Raw genomic sequence first — 19702 nt, forward strand, 5'->3', positions numbered from 1 at the left:
ACAGTGTTAGAGGCATGTCCTGTGCTAAGGCCTGAGACATTCTAGAAAGTTCATTTCCAGGCCGGCGCCGTGGCTTAACAGGCTAATCCTCCACCTTGCGGCGCCGGCACACCGGGTTCTAGTCCCAGTCGGGGCGCCGGATTCTATCCTGGTTGCCCCTCTTCCATGCCAGCTCTCTGCTATGGCCTGGGAAGGCAGTGGAGGATGGCCCAAGTCCTTGGGCCCTGCACCCGCATGGGAGACCAGGAGAAGCACCTGGCTCCTGGCTTCGGATCAGCGCAACGCGCCGGCCGCAGCGGCCATTGAACCAACAGCAAAAAGGAAGACCTTTCTCTCTGTCTCTCTCTCCCTCCACTATCCACTCTGCCTGTCAAAAAAAAAAAAAAAAAAAAAAAAAAAAGAAAGAAAGAAAGAAAGAAAGAAAGAAAGAAAGAAAGAAAAGAAAGTTCATTTCCAGGGATTCTGCTGTTGGAAGTGCTGGACCCCAGGGCATTCACGCTCTAGGGAAGCCACATTCCGAATGCTAGTGTTCAAAAAGTAACATCCTAGGAGTTGCATAGTTGAAGATTTTCACTGCCTGGCCACATTGTTCTTGGTCCATACTAGGCGTGGTCTGAGCCTGCCTGGCCTCTGGGACCCTCCACCTTGTCTTCCATCTAAGGGGTCAGGCTCAAAGCCCACTCTACACTGGACTCCTGACCACCCCCAAGCATGTGCGCGCGTGCACACACACACACACACACACACCCCAGCCTCAGCCACCAAAATTAACTTGTTCCCAAAGTGCCAGAGGCTGCAGCTGTGGTTTAAATTTAGCCCCAGGCACATTGGTATGAGTGTTAAGGGGCACTCTCCCCCATCATTCCTCTGAGTCACTTGTTTATGACCGCCGTCTTGCAGGGGGGAGATAGGAGAGGAGACCTCAGGCTGGGCCAGCACTGAGTCACCTCCCCTTTTGTGATCTGAGCAGTGTCATTGCCGGTCCCGCCTGTGCCGTGCACCTGACCACCAGCAGGTCCCAGAGGGCCACGGTGGTCCTGTCCCTCTTTGCCTACAGGGCAGGGGCTGGCCCAGGCAGGGCAGGTGGGCAGCTGCCAGCCCAGGCCTGGAGCATGTCTAGCGAGCACCATCAGGAGGGAGGCTGGGCTCTGAGAGCCTCAGCGACTTGTTCAGGTCGCAGAGCTGGCAAGCGACAGAACCAGGCTTCCAGGCAGTCACGCCCACCTCCGAAGACCGCGGGAGTCCCTCCCTCTCTTGCTGCTTTCCAAGAGTTAACAAAAACTTCCAGTGACCCTAGGGTCCTTTACCGAAGAGTGGGAGAACAGGCACAATTGGTTTATATTTACCAAATGTACAGTTAGTTTATATTTATGAAGTGACTTACTGGTGTATTTTTGGGTTATGATGGGTCTCATTGTGCTCACTCCCTGCCAGGCACCCTGCTAGAATATTTATAGGGGACTCATTCATTCATCCAGAACCTGCAGCGCAATGTTCTAGAAGCTGAGGAGTTAGCCTTGAAGGAATCGAGTGGAATTCCTGTCTCTATGGACCTTACACTCCTGGACTAGGTGAGTAAGAGGGTCACCCAGGGCTTGGGGTGGTGACAAAGCTGTGTGATACAGGTTTGTGGGGGTGGTGACAGGCAGAGCTCGTAACAAATGAGTGGAGTGGTTAGGATGGACTTGCTGGGAAGAGTACCCAAGCACCTTCAAACCATGGAGGGGTCCAGGTAAGGGGAGCAGCCTGAGCCAAGGTCCTGAGGCAGGAGAGCACTTAGCTCGTTCCTGGAGCAGCAAGGAGGTGCATGGGGCTGTAGCAGTGAACCAGGAGGATGTGAGAGGAGAGGTAAGGGTAGAGGAGTCTTATGGGCCGTGTGGACCTCTGTGAGCTTTTCCCTAGAGTGAATTGGGGAGCCATTATTTCTTTTAAACTTTTTGTTGATTGTCAGAGTAATGGAGAGAGACAGAGAAAGATGTTCCATCTGCTGGTTCACTCCCCAAATGACTGCAATGGTCGGGGCTGGGCCAGGCCGAAGCCAGGGGCCAGAAACCCCATCTGGGTCTCCCCTGTGGGTGGCAGGGTGCCAGACACCTGGGCCATCTTCTGCCTCTTTGCCAGGAGCATTAGCAAGGAGCTGGATCAGAAGTAGAGCAACGTTGGGACTCGAACCGGTGCAAATATGGGATGCAGGCGCCGCAGGGCGGCAGCTTAACCTGCTGTGGCACTACACTGCCTCCCCCCGCCCCCCCAACCCACCCCATATAATTTATCTGAAGCTTCATCCAGGCTGTTAACTTGTGTTTTTAACAGCTAGCTCCTATCTTCATGAGGAATCTTAGCATGTGGCAGGTCATTGATGAGTTATAGAGGGGGACTGGTGTTGTGGTGCAGTGGGAATGCTTGCATCCCATATGGGTGCCAGTTCAAGTTCCACCTGTTCCACTTCTGATGCAGCTCCCTGCTGATATGCCTGGGACAACAGCAGAAGATGGTCCAAGTACTTGGACCTCTGCCACTCATGTGAGAGACCTGGATGGAGCTCCAGGCTCCTGACCTTAATGAAACTTCTCAAAACCAAAGACCAAGAGAAATTTTGAAAGCAGCCAGAGAGAAATAATACATTATTATGGGGCAGGGAGTTTAAGAAAATGCCAGTTCAAATGACAGTGGACTTCTCATCAGAACCACAGAAGCCAGGAGGAGGCAATACAACATTTTCCAAGAGCGGAAAGAACTATGAACCGTGAATTATTTTTTTTAAAAGATTTTATTTATTTATTTGAAAGCAGAGTTAGAGAGAAGCAGAGGCAGAGAGAGAGATCTTCCATCTGCTGGTTCACTCCCCCAATGGCCATAATGGCCAGAGCTGGGCCAATTCGAAGCCAGAAGCCAGGAGTCAGGAGCTTCCTCTGGGTCTCCCATGCAGGTACCGGGGCCCAGGCACTTGGGCCATCCTCTGCTTTTCCAGGCCATAGCAGAGAGCTGAATTGGAAGTAGAGCAGCCGGGACTCAAACTGGCACCCATATGGGATGCTGGCACTGCAGGCAGTAGCTTTACCAACTACACCACAGTGCTGGCCCCTCAACCATAAATTCTATATCCAGTGAAACTTTTTCAGGAAAGAAGATAAAACAGTCCTAGAGGTATTACAGGAAAAAATCCAGGAACTAATAAATGAATTCAGAATGTTAAAGGATGTAAGATCAAAATACAAAAAACAAGTTACATTTATATTTACTACCTTTGAACCTGTAGAAACTGAAATTTTAAAAAAGATTTATTTATCTATTTTGAAAGAGTTACAGAGAGAGAGAGGGAGAGAGAAGAGATCTTCCCTCTGCTGGTTCACTCCCCCAGATGGCTGCAGTGGCCAGGACTGGGCCAGGCTGAAGCCAGGAGCCAGGAGCTTCTTCTGGGTCTCCCATGTGGGTGCAGAGGCCCAAGCACTTGGACCATCCTCCGCTGCTTTCTCAGGTGCATTAGCAGGGAGCTGGATCAGAAGTGGAGCAGCCGGGACTTGAACTGGCGCCCATATGGGATGCTGGCACTGCTGGCGGTGGCTTCACCTGTTCTGCCACAATGCTAGCCCCTGAAGTATAGATTTACTTCAAGGAAAATCTTATTCTATATATGGAAAGGCACAGGCCCCATAATGCTTACAGTTATCATGACAAGAATAAAATGAGAGAGATCACTTACCTGATATTAAGGCTTTCTTTATATCTACAGCAATCAAGATTGCCAGGTATCAGAAGAGGAATAGAACATAGACTAATGGTAGCAAGAAGTAGTTACAAATATGCTCACCTGTCCTTAGACAAAGGTACCAAAGCAATTCAGTTGAGGAAGGACAACATTTTCAACAAATGGTGTTGGAACAGCAATTTATCCACAGGCATAAATGAGCGAACAAACAAATCTCAACCTAAACCTAAGCCTAAACCTCACAGTTCATGCAGATATCAACTCAAACTGGATCATGAACTTGAGGTGTAAAATATCTCAAACAGTGTTGAAAAAGAAGAACAAAGTTGAGGGTCTCCTACTTCTTTATTTCAAGACTTACCACAAAGATATAATAATTCAAACAGTGTGGTACTGGCATGAAAACAGACACATAGACCAGTGGAAGGGACTAGAGAGCCATTCACAGCTGCTATGGTTTGAATACGCTTTGTCCCCTCTGAAAGCCATGCTGGATTTAAGTCCCCACTGTGAGCTATTCAGAGGCCGGAAATCCAACTGTGCTACTGAGAGGTGGGGCCTTTGGAAGGTGATTGGGTTTGGATAATGTGTCCATCGCGTGGGGCCCCCATGACTGAATCCTTGTGACTTCCGAAGAAGAGGGAGAGAGGAGAGGAGACCCATACTCGTGCTTACCGTCTCTGCCAGTAAGAAAGCCATCGCCAGACTTATCCCCTTGACCTTGGGCCCAGACTGCGAGCCAAAATAAACGTCTTTTCTTTGTAATTTACGCAGTCTGTGGCATTGTATCGTTAGCTGAGAATGGAGCAAGGGAGCAGTCAGATGTTTTTCAGCAAGGATGCCCAGGCCACGCAATGCTGAAAGAAGAGTGCTTTCCACACATGGCTCCAGGAAAACACTGCCTACTTGCAAAAGAATGAAGTTTGACTCTTCCTTTATACCAGTTACAAACATTAAATGTGAGAGTATATGATAAAATCAGACAGCTTTCAGAAAAAAAGCGCAGGGAAAACTTCATGACAGTGTCTCTGACAGTCTCTTGGCTATCACAAAAAAAGCACAGATAACAAAAGAAAACAAATGGATAGCTAAAACAGAACAAAAAACCCTGATTTAAAAATGAACAAGGCAGGCCGGCTCATATTTATTGGTATTGCAGGAAAAGCCACCGCCTGCAACACCGGCATCCCATATGGGCACTGGTTCGAGTTCCTGCTGTTCCACTTCCAATCCAGCTCCCTGCTACTGCACCTGGGAAAGCAGCAGAGGATGGCCTAAGTGCTTGGGCCCCCTGCCAACCATGTCGGAGACACAGATAGAGTTCCTGCCTTCTGGCTTTGGCCTGGCCTAGCCCCGGCTGTTGCAACCATTTAAAGAATAAACCTGTAGATAGCAGATTTCTGTCCCTCTCCTTCTATTAGCATTTCAAATAAATCGTCAAAAAAAAAAAAAGAGAGGACATCCTGTCTTTCCTGTTCTGTAGAAGGGGACTTGAGCTGTCCCTGAAGGGCTGGATTGTGGTGCCTCTTTGCTAGAGGTTTTTTTGTTTGTTTGCTTGTTTGTTTGTTTGTTTTTAATGAATTTGAGTGCAGAGTTAGAGACAGGAGGAGACAGAGAGGTCTTCCATCCACTGGTTCACTTCCCAAATGGCCAGAGCAGAGCCAACCTGGAGCCAGGAGCCTCTTCCAGGTCTCCCACATGGGTGCAGGGGCCCAAGCACTTGGGCCATATTCTATTGCTTTCCCAGGCATATTAGCAGGGAGTTGGATTGGATGTGGAACAGCTGGGACTTGAACCGGCACCTGAATGGGATGCTGGTGCTGTATGTGGAGGCTTAAGCTACTACGTCACAGTGCTGGCCCCTTGCTATACTTTGTGGCCACTCAGCATTGTCTGGACAGCATTTTCCTGATTGAAAATGCATTGTGAGGTTCGCCCCCTTCCCAAGGGAGAAGACATAACTTGCTTTTCCAGCTTGCCTTGGAGCTAAGGTATGAACGTGTAACCTGGATCTGTCAATAAGGTACTCCCATGCGAGATTTTGGTTCAGAAGGGAGGGAAGCAAGCTTCCCTGGGACTCCAGTATTCCATGGATGTAGCACAGGGGGTGCTTAGTGCTGTGGGAGCAGTGGAGGCAGGGTTTCCTGTGTGTAGCCCCCCTGTGCCATTGGGTCCCAGCCGTGGGGTCAGTCACAGCTCCCTGGGGTGAGTGCCCAGCTGGGTCACCCTGGAACTCGAGTCTCTGGTTCTCTGGGAGATTTAATTAACACCTTTGCACCAAGTTCTTTTCTGCTTAGATTAACCAGTGGGCCTCTGTTGTCTCCAGCCAACAGCCCTGGTTCACTCCTGGGTGTCACCACGTGCCCAGCTTGGTGTGAGTGGAGGGGGGTGGCATTGTTCAGTGCTTGGAGAGCATAGCTGGTGGCAGCAGGCAGACGTGGGTTTGAATCCTGGCTCCACCACTTTCTGGCCACCTGCAGGTGGCTTTTGCTCACTGAGCCTCCACTTGCTCCAGTCCTTAGCCATCTGGGAAAGGTGGGACGAGGTCTGGCCACAGCGTTTTCCAGAGGCCGTCTCGCCAGCTGGAGTAAGGCAGAGTGAGGGGCTGAGAGGCGCAAGGTGGGATCTTGCCCTGCGGTTGCTCCTCCCCTGGAGGTGTGGGAGGAGGCTGGGTGCTGTCTTCTTCCTCCCTCTTCACAGGCTCCACTGCTTTGTGTGGGAGCTGAGGAGGTTCACCCCACCTCCAGCCAGCCAGAGCCTTGGGGGCACTGCTCTTCCAATTTACACTGACCCTCCAGAGATGTTAAAAACCAGCTTCCTGGGTGGTTTAGACAGCACATGGCATGCCTGCATCCCAAATCAGTGGAATCCCAGGTTTAAGTCCTGGCTCCTCTACTTCCAGTCCAGCTTCCTGCCAATGTGCACCCTAGGAGGCAGCGCAAGGAGTTGGGAGGCCTGCACTGAGTTCTGGACTCCTAACTTCAGCCTGGCCCAGCTCCCGGCTGCTGCAGGCATCTGGGGTATGAACCAGCAGATGGGAAGTCGCTGTCTCTTTGCTTTTCAAATAAAAGGCAGAGGGGAGACTGCTGGTTCTGAGCATCATGTGTTTTTTTTGTTTGTTTTTTGTTTTTGACAGGCAGAGTGGACAGTGAGAGAGAGATTGTCAGAGAGAAAGGTCTTCCTTTTGCCATTGGTTCACCCTCCAATGGCCGCCGTGGCCAGCGCACTGCGGCCGGCGCACCGCGCTGATCCGATGGCAGGAGCCAGGTGCTTTTCCTGGTCTCCCATGCGGGTGCAGGGCCAAGGACTTGGGCCATCCTCCACTGCACTCCCTGGCCACAGCAGAGAGCTGGCCTGGAAGGGGGGCAACCGGGACAGAATCCGGTGCCCCGACCGGGACTAGAACCCGGTGTGCCGGCACCGCAAGGCGGAGGATTAGCCTAGTAAGCCACAGCACCAGCTGGCTCTGAGCATCATTTTAAAGAGACCCAAGGAGAAGTCACTGCTGCCCTCCTGTATATCCAGGTCCCCTCTTCCTGCAGCCACAAAGTAGCACCGCATTTCCCCAGCTCCTGGCATGGTCACAGAGCTGCTGCAGAGAGAAGTGGCTGAATCCCTAGGACCAGTGCATAGTTCCCCACCCTGTGTCCTCCCTGCCTCATCACTCGAGAGGCCCACGCTGACCTGAAGGCGCCCCTTGGTCAGAACTGCTGCATGGGGAACGGCTGCCCAGAGCCACTGACATCTGGAGATGGTTTGTGGGCCGCAGCAGAGCCCAGCCTGCCCACGGCTCAACACAGCCAGGCCCAAGGGCGCCGCTAAGTCAGGGGTGCCTCATTCCTCGTCTCATTGGCCCGTTTTCTTTAGACAGTGCTGGGACCGCACCTCTACCAGGGAGCTGCTTGGCCCCCAAGAGCAAAACTGGGGAAAATGCGTGCTGCAGAGGTGCCAGCCCCAGTGCGCACCACTCACAGCCCGCCAGTAGCCTCTGCCCATCACCCAGCATGCCAGGTGCCAGACTCTGGACAGTGCAGCTGATCTGTAGAAAGGCAGGAGGCAGACTCCTGCTCTTAGGAGAGCGAGGCCACAGCAGGTCCCGAGGGCTGGCAGCGAGCCTTGATTTTAGGGTGTCTCCTAGTCATTCACTTTTCAGTCCAAGGCGTGGGACTGGGCAGAGAGGCTGCGACAACATCCTAGGAATCTCCCAACGTGTCTGCCCACAAGGTCTCCGTCTGCCTGCTCCTGCGAGGTCCCATCTGACCTCTGTCTCCAGGGGAAGGGACCTCATTCACCACCAGGGCCCAGAATTCCATCAGCCAAGAAGGGGCTCCACATACACAGGGAAGTTCACACAAAATGTGGATGATGAAAAAAAACCCTGCACTGCTATCAAAAATTGCAGGTACCAAATTAACCTATCTTTTTACTCCCCTTCTCCATGGATGACTTGAAGGCCCCTGTATCATCTGTTTCTGATTCAGCTTCCTGCTGGTGCACACCCTAGGAGGCAGCAGGTGATGGCTCAAGTACTTCGGTCCCTGCCACCCATGTAAGATTGAGTTCGGGGCTCATTGGCCTTGGCCTGGTCCAGATCTGGCTGTTGTGAGCATTTGGGGAGTGAACCAGTGGGTGGAAGTGCTCTCTCGCTGACTTTCAAATAAAATGGAAACACGTATTTTTACAGAAATAAAAAGCAGTAAGATAGGGAGGAGTCTGTGGACGCTGCAGGCACAGGTGTCCACACGCCACCCTTGCTCAGGGCAGCGAGGCGTAAAGAAGAGGCAGGGCCAGGGGGCAGCAGTTGTACTTGCTTTATTCCCTTCATGCTTCTCACTCGGATGCCTGCTGTCCCGTGTACTCTGGGGCTGGGCGGGGGGGTGCCGCAAATACGTGATCAGACATCAAGGACCCACGTGCCTGGGGGTGGTCCTTCTGCCACCCCCAAGTCCCACCCTGTGAAAGGCCTGTGGAGCCAGGGACAGGGGCTCAGGCCCAGACCCCAGTCCTGGGGTCACTGGGCTTGGGGCTCACTCATCATTCTAGCCACTCCCCCTAAGCTGGCCCAAGACAAGGAGTGCCCAGGGCAGCTGGGGCCCAGACAACAAACCTCGGGTCTGGCTAAATGGGCTGGGAAGTCCAGCCCCAGAGAGTGGCCCGGCAGATCTCCATGGGTAGTGGCTGTGTTGCCCCAGTCCCCTCGATCTAACATCTGAGTGCTCAGGAATTTGTCTGACAAATAAGGAAACGTAAAAGCTGGTAGGACAAGAACCCCCGTCCACAGCGGCTCTGCCGAGGTTCTGTTATTGCTGCTGGCCTTGTGGTCGGCCTGGAAAGGAGTTCCCTCGCAGGCTGGCCCAAGATGAAGAGAGTGTTTAGCACCAGGGATGCAGAGGCCTCCCAGGGGAGGGGCAGGCCAGGCACAGCTCCAGTGACTGTCTTGGTCAGTGCCTAGCCTAATGTCTGGGCCGTCTGCCTGCCCCCCCTCCCCCCAGGAGGGCCATGTACAAAATGGGAAACCAGGACCTCACACGTCTTTGACTTCTGCCTGGTGATGGATGGCCTGACCAGGGTGCCTGTGGCCCACTGAGGCTGCAGTGGGACCACCAGGTGACAAGGCCACCAGCCCCTATGAGTGATGCCAGGGACAGGAGTTGGAGGACCCATGGGAATCCTGCCTGTAGCTCACTGGGGGAGATCAATTTGGTGGTGGTAGGGGGGGAGATGTGAACCAGCTCTGATGAGATGCCCAGCACTGGGACCAGGGATTAGAAACAGCAAGGGGGAGGAGAGACCCTGAGGATGTCATGGAAGCCCAGAGATCAGGGGTTACAGGGCAGGACAAGAGCCAGAGTAACCAGGAGCCTGGTACCCACCCCCCAAGTCTGGCGGTGAGGGAGCTGCAGAGCCTGGAGTCAGACAGAAAGCTCCCTTCGCTCCCCAGGAACAGCAGGGGTGCCTGAGGGTAGGACTGCAGGCTCTGGGTTTTAGGGTTCCACTCTCAGCCCCCATCCTCAGCCAGGCCAGGGAGGCAGCTGGCATCAACCCCCTCCCAGCCCACAGGACAACCAGGGTGGTGTGGCTCAGGTTATAAAATCCTCACATCACTCGGGCACTTTGGGCCTGCCCACATCTGTACAGAATAAAGTGCTTTGTTTATTGATGATTAAAATGTCCCCAGCCCCCAGGGCCTCCCAAGGAGGTCAGAGGGGTTCGGTCCCCCTCGCCCACCAGCCCCCTTGAGCCCAGGCCTCTTCCCACTCCGGCCATGCTGGGAAGGTGTAGCGTGGGGGGCAGGGGGGCGGGGCGCAGCTGGGGTGGTAAGGTGCAGAGAGTATAACAAACAGAACCGTATCAACACAACAGGAAAGAGCTTAACTAGGAGACATGTAGCTTATGGAACCTTCCTCCCGTTTCAAAGGCAGGAATAAAGACGTTAAATGACAACAACAAAAAAAGGGTAGGGGGAATCCTATTAGTGCCAGCCTCATAGGGGCAAGTATGGGGCAGAGTCTGGGCCTCCCCCACAACCCCCCGCAGCCTGAACATGCAGGCTTCTCTCACTGTCCACCACTGCAGAGGCCCGCGAGGGGCGAGGACACTGGGGCCGGCTGGGGGCAGGCTGTGGCCAGGTCTAGCGGGGGAGGATGAGGCCTGGTGCTGGCCTCTAGAGATCAGAGACGGACATAAACGCACACATCTCCTTCTGGCATGGGGAACACGGCCAGGGTGGCTGGTGAGGGAGAAGGGTGCTCTGTGGACAGCAACCCTGTCCTGGCCCCACTGGTAGCACCTTGAAACCCTAAAACACGCGCCCGAGTCTCCCCCCTGAGTCCCTGTGCCTGGGGTCCAACCAGACTGCCCAGCCAAGGCCTGCCCCAGAAACTTCTGGGGACGTCTTGCCTAGGGGTGGAGGGGTGGTGGGGAGAACGAACCCCTGGGGGCCAGCCCCCGCCCACCCCACTCCAGGCAGCAGATCTGGGTGAGCAGTTATCAACCTCCCCACTCCTACCCAACAGGATCCTGGGCATCCAGCCCCAAGGTCTGTCTGGGTGTCTGCGGCCCTCAGCCTGGGTCCATGACTCCTCCACGGGCACCCCCCAACCTGCCCGTGGTGCAGGAGCAAGTTAGGGGCACAGGGGAGGTGGGGATGAGCCACTGAGACCGACTGAGGCGCAGCCTTGCTCAGGCCTCCGCAGAGTGGCCGGCCAGGCCTGCTGCCTCCAGCACCCCCTCACCTGGAGGGGGGGCGCCGCGAAGTTTCCTTTCTTTTCTTTTTCCTATGCTTCAAAAAAAAAAAAAAAAAAAAGTAAAGGCTTCAAGGAGTGGCAGAACGGAGGGCACTTGGCAGGTGTCCTCCGGAGCCAGAGCCTGTCCAGCCGCTTCTGGGGCTGGGGCAGCGGCCCTGGCCTATGCTGCGGCCCTCCCCAAGAAAGAGGGGAGGGCGGTGAGTCCCTCCTGGAGCGGACCCCCTGGGCTCCCGGGCGCAGCAGGTGCAGTCAGGCCTTTAGTTGCTGGCGTTCAGCCTGCCGCCAGTGTTGGCCGTGTTGGGGAAGAGCGGCGGCGGGGGCGGCAGGTGCGGTGGGGGCGGCAGGGTCTGGGGCAGGCCCGAGAGCAAGGGCAGGGCGTGGGCCGGGGCCTGGGCCTGGGCCTGGGCCGGTGGCAGGCCGGGGCCAGCAGGCGGTGTATCGCCGGCCAGCGGGTGGCTGACGCGGAAGCACTTCTCCTTGTGCGCCTTGAGCATGTTGGAGAAGCGGAAGCGCTGGCCGCAGACATCGCAGGGGTACGGCTTCTCGCCGGTGTGCGTGCGCCGGTGGCGCTTCATGTTGGGCCGGCTGGTGAAGCTCTTGCCGCAGATCTCGCAGATGTAGGGCTTCTCCCCTGCGGGGCGGGAGTGGGCGGCGGGCTGTCACTGGGGAGGCGCCGCGCCCCAGCCCTGGCGCGCTCTGAGCCTCCCCAGCCAGAGCCAGCCCTCACCCACCAGGAGTCTCAAAGAGAAGGGTAAACTGAGGCCGGATGGGAGAAGGGGCGTGGCCAGGCCTCGTGGGGCGCCCCCCGCCCCGCCCCCGCCCCAGGAGGCGGCGCACCTGTGTGGGTCTTCATGTGCTCATCAAAGTACTGTTTCATGTTGAAGTCCTTGCCGCACCACTGGCACATGAACTGCTTGTGGCCGATGTGGATGCTCATGTGTGAGCGCAGCTGGTACTTGTACTGGAAGCGCTCGTTGCAGTTCTGGGGGTGGGGTGAGGGCCCAGGCACAGCGTAAGAGCAAACAACTCCCAGGCCACAGGGTCAAGAGTGGACACACATTGGGGGGGGAGCTCCCGGGCAAGGGGTAGTAGGTAGGGCAGAGGTGTGAGGACCAGCAGAGGGGGCTTCAGGGGCATGACCATGCATGCACCTGTAGAGAGCCGGGTCATCCCCACCTGCAGCTCTGCTATGTGTATCTGGAATCTCCCCTGCCCCGGGTGTACCTCTCCCCGCCCCAAGGCGCCAGCTCATGCAGACTTTGCATCCTGAATGCCTGGGGCTAGATCAGGGCATGGGAAGAGGGTCCAGCCAGTGGCAGTAGGAGGGCCTCTCTCCTGCAACCTGCTTTCAGCAGGTGCTGCCCCTGCTTCTCGTCCATGAGGTGGGCAGGGGTCCAGAGCTCACCTCACAGCGGAAGGGCTTCTCCCCGGAGTGCTGGAGCGAGTGCACCTTGAGCGACATGCTGCGCTTGAACGACTTCCCGCAGGTCTCGCACGTGAAGGGCATGTCCTTGGTGTGGGCTACAGGGTGGACACCGTGGCCGTCACGCCTCGAGGCCTGCCTGAGCACCCCCACGCTAGGCCCAGACCCCGCCTCCTGGAGCAGGCCTGGGCCACCCTCCTTCCCTGGGACTGACCCTCCGCACTGTCCAGGGCTCCAGGGCTGCTTCCTGGGGAAGACCCCTTCCCGCCAGGCTGGCTCAGTTAAGTCATGGTTCTTTGGCTTCTGGCCAAGGGAAACAGGCACAGCCGCCTTGCCCCAAAGCTTCGAGGAAAGATGGAAGGACCCTGGGTGGGGCTGGCCTCCACTCAAACCCTAGCCCCACCACTGGCTTCTCACTGAATCGGGATGCACAGCCGTGTGCCAGCTAGATTCTGGTTCCCACCTGGTGTCTGATCCAGGCACCCTTGTGCAGTGTGCAACTGGCCCAAGCGTGCACGGCAGCCCTGGCCCAAGCCACCTGCCACTGCAGCCTGCCTCCCCGGGCCTCCCAGCTCACCCCTTCACACTGCCCTTGGACGTGAAGTCCTTGCTGGCCCGCCTCGGTCCTCTGCCCCCAGCAGCCCAGGCTTACCGACCATGTGCTTGCGCACGTGGGCCATGGTGTAGAACTTCTTCTCGCAGATCTCGCACGAGAACTTCTTCTCCGCGTAGCCGTGCACAATCTTGTTGTGTTCATGGAGGGACCAGAGCTTCTTGAAAGCTTTGCCACATGTCACACACTGCAGGGCGAGACGGCGTCAGGTCCCCCGAGCTGAGGCAGGACCCTTCCACAAGTCGCTGCCCCTCTCTGGACTCAGGTTCCCCACTGGAAACATGCTGGAGAGAGGGGCCCTTGATCCAAGGACCAGCCCGATCTGGGTAACTCTGAATACTTCACCCACCCACACACCACGACTACCGCCTGGACCCTCCTTCATCCTTGAGTTCAAGTGGGGTCAGGGGTCATCACTTCCAAGGGGCACAGAGTGTCGACATTAACACTGCTGCCTCCCCCTGCTGGAACCTGTGCCCTGACACCAGACATCCCCAAGGGGATGGAGCACAACGGGACTGGCTGGGGAGGACCACAGGAAGTTCTGGGGAGCCATCAGGCAAGGAGAGGCTGGGAAGGGCCATGGGGACCACAGCCCCCTCCTCCATTCTCCCGTTTCTCTCAAGACTTCAGGACACCCCGTGGAGGTGGGAGGCCAGGGCTCGGGCAGAAACTGGGTCAGGGTACCCACGTCAGAAGGGGCAGGAGCTTCTCTCCACCTTCAAGAGGGAGGCTCAGCTGTTCAGCAGGTGGAGCGTCCAAGGGCACTCCAGAGGGCAGGCAAGTGGGAACAGGTGCGTGAGGGTGGGGCAGGTTACCAGGTAACGCCCAGGTAACACTTTCTCCGCCGGGTGCTGTAATTAGCAATTAGCTTGGGCAATTAGCACCCGCCTACCTGCCAGCTTTCCCTTTTTCTCCTGGGCCAGAGAAGGTAAAAACCACCTTTGGGGATCCTGGCTGGTTCCCCGAGAGGTGAGGCTGCCACAAACACACTGGCAACCAGCCCAGCTCCCCTGTTTGGCCCCAGCAGCTCCTGCTCTCCCCAAATTTCTCAACCAATCCCTTTTCCCCAGGCCCCGGCCAGCTGGCATCTCCAAACACCTGACTGCAGGGACCTCCTCCTGCTGGGCTGCCCCGTGCTCTATAAAAGCACCTTTGTGGGAAGTAGCAAATGGTACCCGCCTCTGGGCAAACCCTTCCTCCCTTCCTTCCTGTGGACTTTTGTGCAGTGCGCAACCTGTGAAACAACCCGCAGTGGCCCTGCTGGCCTCGCTGCAGCCCGACGGATATTACAACGCGGTCCGACTCCTCCCTCCCCAGAGCTGGCTGGCCCCGGGGCCTCTACTGCTCGGACAACTCCCCACTCTCATCCTGTGATCACATTCTCCTTCGCCACCCTGGCCAAGGGCACTCACTGTCGGTTCACAAACCCTCCCCGTGCCAAAGCCCAGCCCTCTGCCCCTCTCCTCCGCACTGAGCCCCAAGCCCTCAGCACCGTGACGGCCCGGGCCTGGGCAGGCTGGCAGCCCGGAGCCCACCTGGATGTTGCGCTCGCAGTCGGTCTGCCGGTGCAGCAGCAGCTCGCTCTCCAGCAGGAAGCGCTTGCCACACTGGTCACAGATCTGCATGCGGCTGTGGGTCACATTCATGTGCTTCTCCAGGTACCAGCGGTTGTTGAAAACCCGTGGGCACTTCTGGCAGGGGTGGTGCTGCTTCTCCTCCAGCTTCACCTTGGCCCCCAGCCCGTCGGGGGCCGCCGCGGACACGACCCCCGGGGGCGGCTTGGGCCGCTTCCCACCCCGCCGCCCGGACTCCCCGGGCTCGGGGCTGCCCCTGCGCCGGGCACTCTCCCGGGACCTCGTGGCCATGCGGCTGTGGGAAGGGGGCTCTGCTTGGCTGCTCCGACGGCCCCCGGGGCCTGCAGGGCCCTGCCTGGCCCCAGCCTCCCCCTCCTCCTCCTCCTCCTCCTCCTCAGAGCTCTCTGGATCCTGCTCGCTGTGCCCTTCCTCCTCCTCCTCTTCCTCTTCCTGCTCACTGTGCCCTTCCTCCTCATCTTCCTCCTCTCCAGGACTGCCACCCTCTTCCTCCTCCTCTTCCTCTTCCTCCTCCTCCTCCTCGCCCCCACCACTGCCACCACCCTCCTCCTCCTCTTCTTCCTCCTCCTCCTCTTCTTCCTCCTCTTCCTCCTCCTCCTCCGAGTGTCTCTGCAGCCCGTCCTCCCGGCCCAGAGCCATGGCGGCTGGGCTGGTCCCAGTGCCCGGCTTCCCCTCGGGGCCCGTGGACACGTGCAGTGTCTGGTTGTTCAGGTTCACCTCCACGATGATCTGGGACTGCTCCTGGCGGCTGTAGGCGCCAGGACCCCCGAGCTCTTCTTCCAACTCCTCCCCACCCTCCAGCTTGCACAAGCCGGTAGGGGGCCCGCCAGCCTCCTCGACGCCACCTTCCTTCTCCTCCTTGAAGAAGGGCTGGGCTGACCCAAGGGTGGCAGGCACTGTGCCCTCAGTGGTCCCTGCTCCGTCCTCAACGCGCACCGAGTAGGGGTCGGGGCCCTCGCGGGCGTAGATCTTGGGCAGGCCGGGGGCGTCGGTCTCCTGCTTGATGTCGCAGTAGTAGGATGGCGCAGCGGGGGCGCAGCTGGTGGCCGGCTGGGCCAGGGCCACGGTGCCGGGGCCCGGCGGGCCTAGGGAGCGGGCATCCAGCAGTTCCTGGCAGGACGCGGCGATGTCGGCCATCTGCAGCAAGGAGGCGGCGCTGAGCACCTCGTGGACGTTGGCCGCGTTGACCAGCAGCTTGGACGTGTAGATAAAGTTGAGGATCTGTTGCAGGCCTCCCGGCGCCAGCGCCTCCAGGGACAGCTCCACGCGCTGCAGCTGCTTGTTCTGGGTGAAGAGCGAGTGGAAGAACTGGCTGTAGGCGGCCAGCACGCCCTTGTGCGCCGGGAAGACGCTGCGCTGGGGCACCAGCACCAGGTCCACGTCGCAGAGGTCGGGCTGGAAGAGCCGCTGCTCGTTCAGGCGGCCCATCAAGCAGGCGAAGTGCAGCGCCACGTCCTCCACCAGCGAGAACTCCGCCGCTGGTGAGTCGGTCGTCTTCTCAACCAGCAACTGTGGGGATGCCATAGAAGGTCAAGGGCAGCACCGCCGTGGGGGAGGCGGCCTGCCCCTCCCGGCCCCACCTCCCAGGCAAGAAAGCGGGGCTCTGGGGGACTCAGGTCTACCCCAGCTGCCCCTCTGGTTGACCATGAGCCGGCATCCCAGGCGGCAGGACTTTGAGTGCTAGGACCAGGACAGCCCCAGGCACACCAGGACGCGGTACTCAACCCAGAAGTCTGCAGAGACCTTTAGGTGGAAAGCCCAGCCCCGGGCCTGTCACTTCTCCCCTCCTGCCCCGTGGAGATCGCGAGACCCAGACAGCCCAAGTGGCACCTGGGCCCGCAGCTGTCACCTGTACCAAACTTGTGAGCAGCCAGGTGCCTGGGGCCCGTCCCAAGCCCTTTTCCCTCAAGGCCCCCAGGTCCCAGGTCAGGTGCGGTTCAGGCCCAAAGGCTCTGAGACAGCCCCATTTGGGGTGGCCCTGCCACTCCAGGGGGGGGGGGTTCTCTGGGGAGGCCCTGGAAGTCTGATGGGTCAGCTGGGTCCCCAGATGGCAGCCGTGCACACAGCATGTTCAGCACCTGCCAACTACCTGCCTGGCTGGCCCAACCCCACGGGTTCCAGGGTCCAGTTCTTCTCAGCCTGCCCATGGTCACAAAACCAACCAGCTGCCCCCCTGCCAGCAGCCCCCCTGCGGTTCTGGGATGAACTTGGTCTCGTCCTCCCACAGCCCCACCCCACCCCCCCGCTGATAGTCTGCTGGTGTGGCAGGCCCACACTGGGCAGGGAGGGCCGTGTCTAGGGTCCACAGCTCCTCCACCACCTGAGCAAGAGCCTCCCTGGGCCTCAGGAGGAGCCTTCATGGAGCCTGCAGACCTGCCCTGGGCCCAGTCTGGCCAGGCTCCTGCCCACGGATGCCCTCTTCCTTGAGTTAGAAACCACCGTGTGTACCCCTCTGTCCCAGGGCTGCAAGCTTGTCCAGGCCTGGCCAACGTGACTCACGCCCGGCACCAAGCCCCCTCCGGCCCCCTTCTCTAACTGACTGATCCTCTAGACCAAGCCCTACTGCACAGCTGGGGAAACTGAGGCTCAGAACGGGAGGGTCCCACACACCACAGCCCTGGCCTCCCGGCTCTGCAAGGATGCCACTTGCTTGGGAGGCTGGATGTTGCCGTGTTTAATGATTTGAAACACAGGTGAGGGCGTCTAGGACCCCCTCCCCCGCCCACCTGGAGACCAGCTGGGCTTCTCCAAGCCTCTGCACCTGTACATCAGAGAGTGGCCAGGGTATGCTGGGTTGAAGAGGTGCTCCGTAAGGGCGGCGAGGAAAGTGGCCTGGACAGGCGCTTGCTGAGGCCAGGCCTGCTGGCGAGCTCACCTCAGGCCTCAGGGCCCCTGGCCTCTCCGCCCTCCTCTGGAATGCCTTCCAGTGCCCACTGCCCGGGGAAAGGGCAACCTTCCGTGAGCACACCTGGCCCTGGCCCTCCGGCGTCAGCCGCGTGACCTGCCCCTGTTCCAAGCAGGAGCCCTAGCCAAACCAGCACCACCCCTGGCAGCCCCTCATCCTTGCCTGCCTAGGGCCCCTCCCAGGGCAGGGCACTGGGATGCCACTGAGGGCCCTGAGCAGCAGCCCCTCCCACCAAGGGCCCACCAGCTGTGCTGGCCTCCCTGGGCCAGATGTGCCAGTTCTCTGAAGCCAGGGACGCCTCCCCACTCCACAGACGGCTCTGCCAGCTGCAGCCACACACACCGCCCCAAGCCTTGGGCACTGCAGGCTGGCAGGGTTCCTGTCCTGAAACCCTCTGTGGGAGTCAGGCTGGGAGGGGGCCCAGGGGCACCTGCTGGGGCTGCTCTGAGGACTCCACACCTGGAGGGTACCTTGCCTCACTGGCAGGAAGCCGCTGGCTCCCACCCGCGCTCCCAGCATCCCTGGAAGGCCTGGTGAATGAGCCCCGCGTGCGCGCGTCCCTCTGCACCCCCCTGACTCCCACCCCAAGCCTTTCACCGCGGTCCAGCAGTGGGGGGCCCCGGGCTGGGCGAGGGGGCACAGGCTCGTGACCTCCAGGCTCCTCCTTCTGGGGAAAGGGTGACCGCGTTCTCCAGCCACCCCGGCTTCCCTAGGAAACAGATCCAGAGAGGGAGGAGGACCGGCCAAGGTCACACAGGAGTTTGGACCAGAGCTCCGGGAGCCCCCTGCCCTGGGCCCGGGGCCATCCCGAATCCCCAGGCGGGGCGGCTTCGGCGCCCACGTGGCCCAAGGCCCGGGCGGGAATCCGACTCCCCCTTCCCCCTCATAACCCAGCCCGAGGGCGGCGCCGTCCCGGGCGCAGGGAAGCGCCCCCCTCCGCCCGGGCCGAGCAGGACCTCAGCCTCTCTCGCGCCGGCGCCCCCCACCCCAGGAATTTAACCCCCTCCCTGCCGAGCGCCGCGCCAAGGCGCCGCATTCCTGGCCCGCGGGAACCCTGCAGTTGGGGGCGCCAGGACGGGGGCGAGGCGAAGATCCCCGCAGCCCCTCCCCCCGAGCCGGCAGGCCGTGCGCTCCTGGGGGCAGAGCTGGCAGGTGGGCGGATAAGCGGGGGGACAGGCAGGGCCCTGCGTACCATGGTGCCGTGGCGCTGGGGGCTCACAGGGCCCCGCGGGATCGCGCTGCCCCCGGCGGCCAGGCCCGGGCCGCTCCATGAAGCGCCGCGCTGGGGGCCGCCCCCGCGCAGGGCCCCGCGACCATGGCCCCCGGGGGCGCGGCCGGGCGGGCGGAGGCGCAGGGCCGCGGCGAGTCCAGCGCCGAGCAGCTGCGGCCCCAGAGCCTCGGGCGCGGCGGGCGGGGGGCGCGGGGCGCCGATTGGAGCCCGCGCGTCAGCTGGGGCCGCCGTCTGGACGCTTAAAGGGCCAGGCCGCCCTGCGTGCCGGCGGGGGGCGCGGACACGCGTGGTGTGCGGCGTGCCCGTGAGACGCCCCCTCCCCCGCTCCGCGCCGCAGGCCTCCGCCCCCCCCCCCCAAGCCAGACCCCAGGGCTCACATCCGAGCAGAGGGACCAGGTTCCACCCTCCCGCGCAGAGCCCCCTTTCTCCCAGGAAGTTCGTCCGGGAGTCTAACCTCGGCACCCCCAGGCTGCGCCACGGAGGCGGGGCCGGGGTAGGAGGCCGCGGGGAAATCGGAAAGCGGGGTGCTCCGGCCCCTGCAGCCCGCTGCGGAAAAGGCTTCCCGCCGGCCACCCGGAGCGAGCGCATCCTAAGGGACTGAACCCGGCCATGCTCTCCACCCCAGTCCTCCGGCCTCCGCCCTCTGAGCTGGGGGTGAGTCTGGGGTCTTGGATCAGTTCTGCTCCCTGTCTCCAGGACTCGGTTCCCGTGGACCCTACCTACCTGGTGGCCTCCTCTGGCTGCACAGGACTGCCCAGGGAAGGAGCCGTAAGGACCAAGGGATCAAGGTGGCTGGCCCCGGGGCCAGGGGATGGCGGGACCAGAGGCCCAGGCCCCACGGTCCCCCTCGGCCGTGGGACCACTGCGATGGCCTCCCTGCTTGCTTGCCTGGGCTGTGTCGGGAGCTGCTGCCAGCCTTGCGGAATGCTGCTCTGGCAGGGACAGCCGTGGGGGCAGGGGGCTGGCGGTCCTGGCAGGC

At 59.6% G+C, this 19702-nt stretch overlaps 1 protein-coding gene across 2 annotated transcripts; it reads right to left on the reverse strand.

Moving 5' to 3' along the window:
• Positions 1-8532: 8532 nt before the first annotated feature.
• ZBTB47 (zinc finger and BTB domain containing 47) lies at positions 8533-19629 on the reverse strand. 2 transcript variants are annotated; one of them, XM_062200626.1, is made up of 6 exons: positions 19447-19629; positions 14531-16096; positions 13032-13179; positions 12362-12477; positions 11794-11938; positions 8533-11587 (listed from the first exon to the last, which is right to left on the reverse strand). In XM_062200626.1, exons 2-6 carry the CDS (start codon positions 16013-16015, stop codon positions 11214-11216), a joined length of 2268 nt encoding a protein of 755 aa, XP_062056610.1. In that variant the 5' UTR covers positions 16016-16096; positions 19447-19629; the 3' UTR covers positions 8533-11213. The 2 variants fall into 2 exon arrangements, with proteins under 2 accessions (XP_062056610.1, XP_062056609.1); XM_062200625.1 differs by lacking the exon at positions 19447-19629 and adding an exon at positions 18685-18775.
• Between the last annotated feature and the right edge of the window lie 73 nt (positions 19630-19702).

This window comes from Lepus europaeus, chromosome 9, assembly GCF_033115175.1.
Source record: "Lepus europaeus isolate LE1 chromosome 9, mLepTim1.pri, whole genome shotgun sequence".
Classification (NCBI taxonomy): Eukaryota; Metazoa; Chordata; class Mammalia; order Lagomorpha; family Leporidae; genus Lepus; species Lepus europaeus.

Bases quoted from the DNA above. Each gene is read 5' to 3' on its own strand.
- ZBTB47 (XM_062200625.1), bottom strand. The intron at 13,180-14,530 runs GTGGGCTCCGGG...CTCGCCCTGCAG, and splicing joins ACTGCGAGCGCAACATCCAG to TGTGTGACATGTGGCAAAGC. The intron at 12,478-13,031 runs GTAAGCCTGGGC...TCCACCCTGTAG, and splicing joins CGTGCGCAAGCACATGGTCG to CCCACACCAAGGACATGCCC.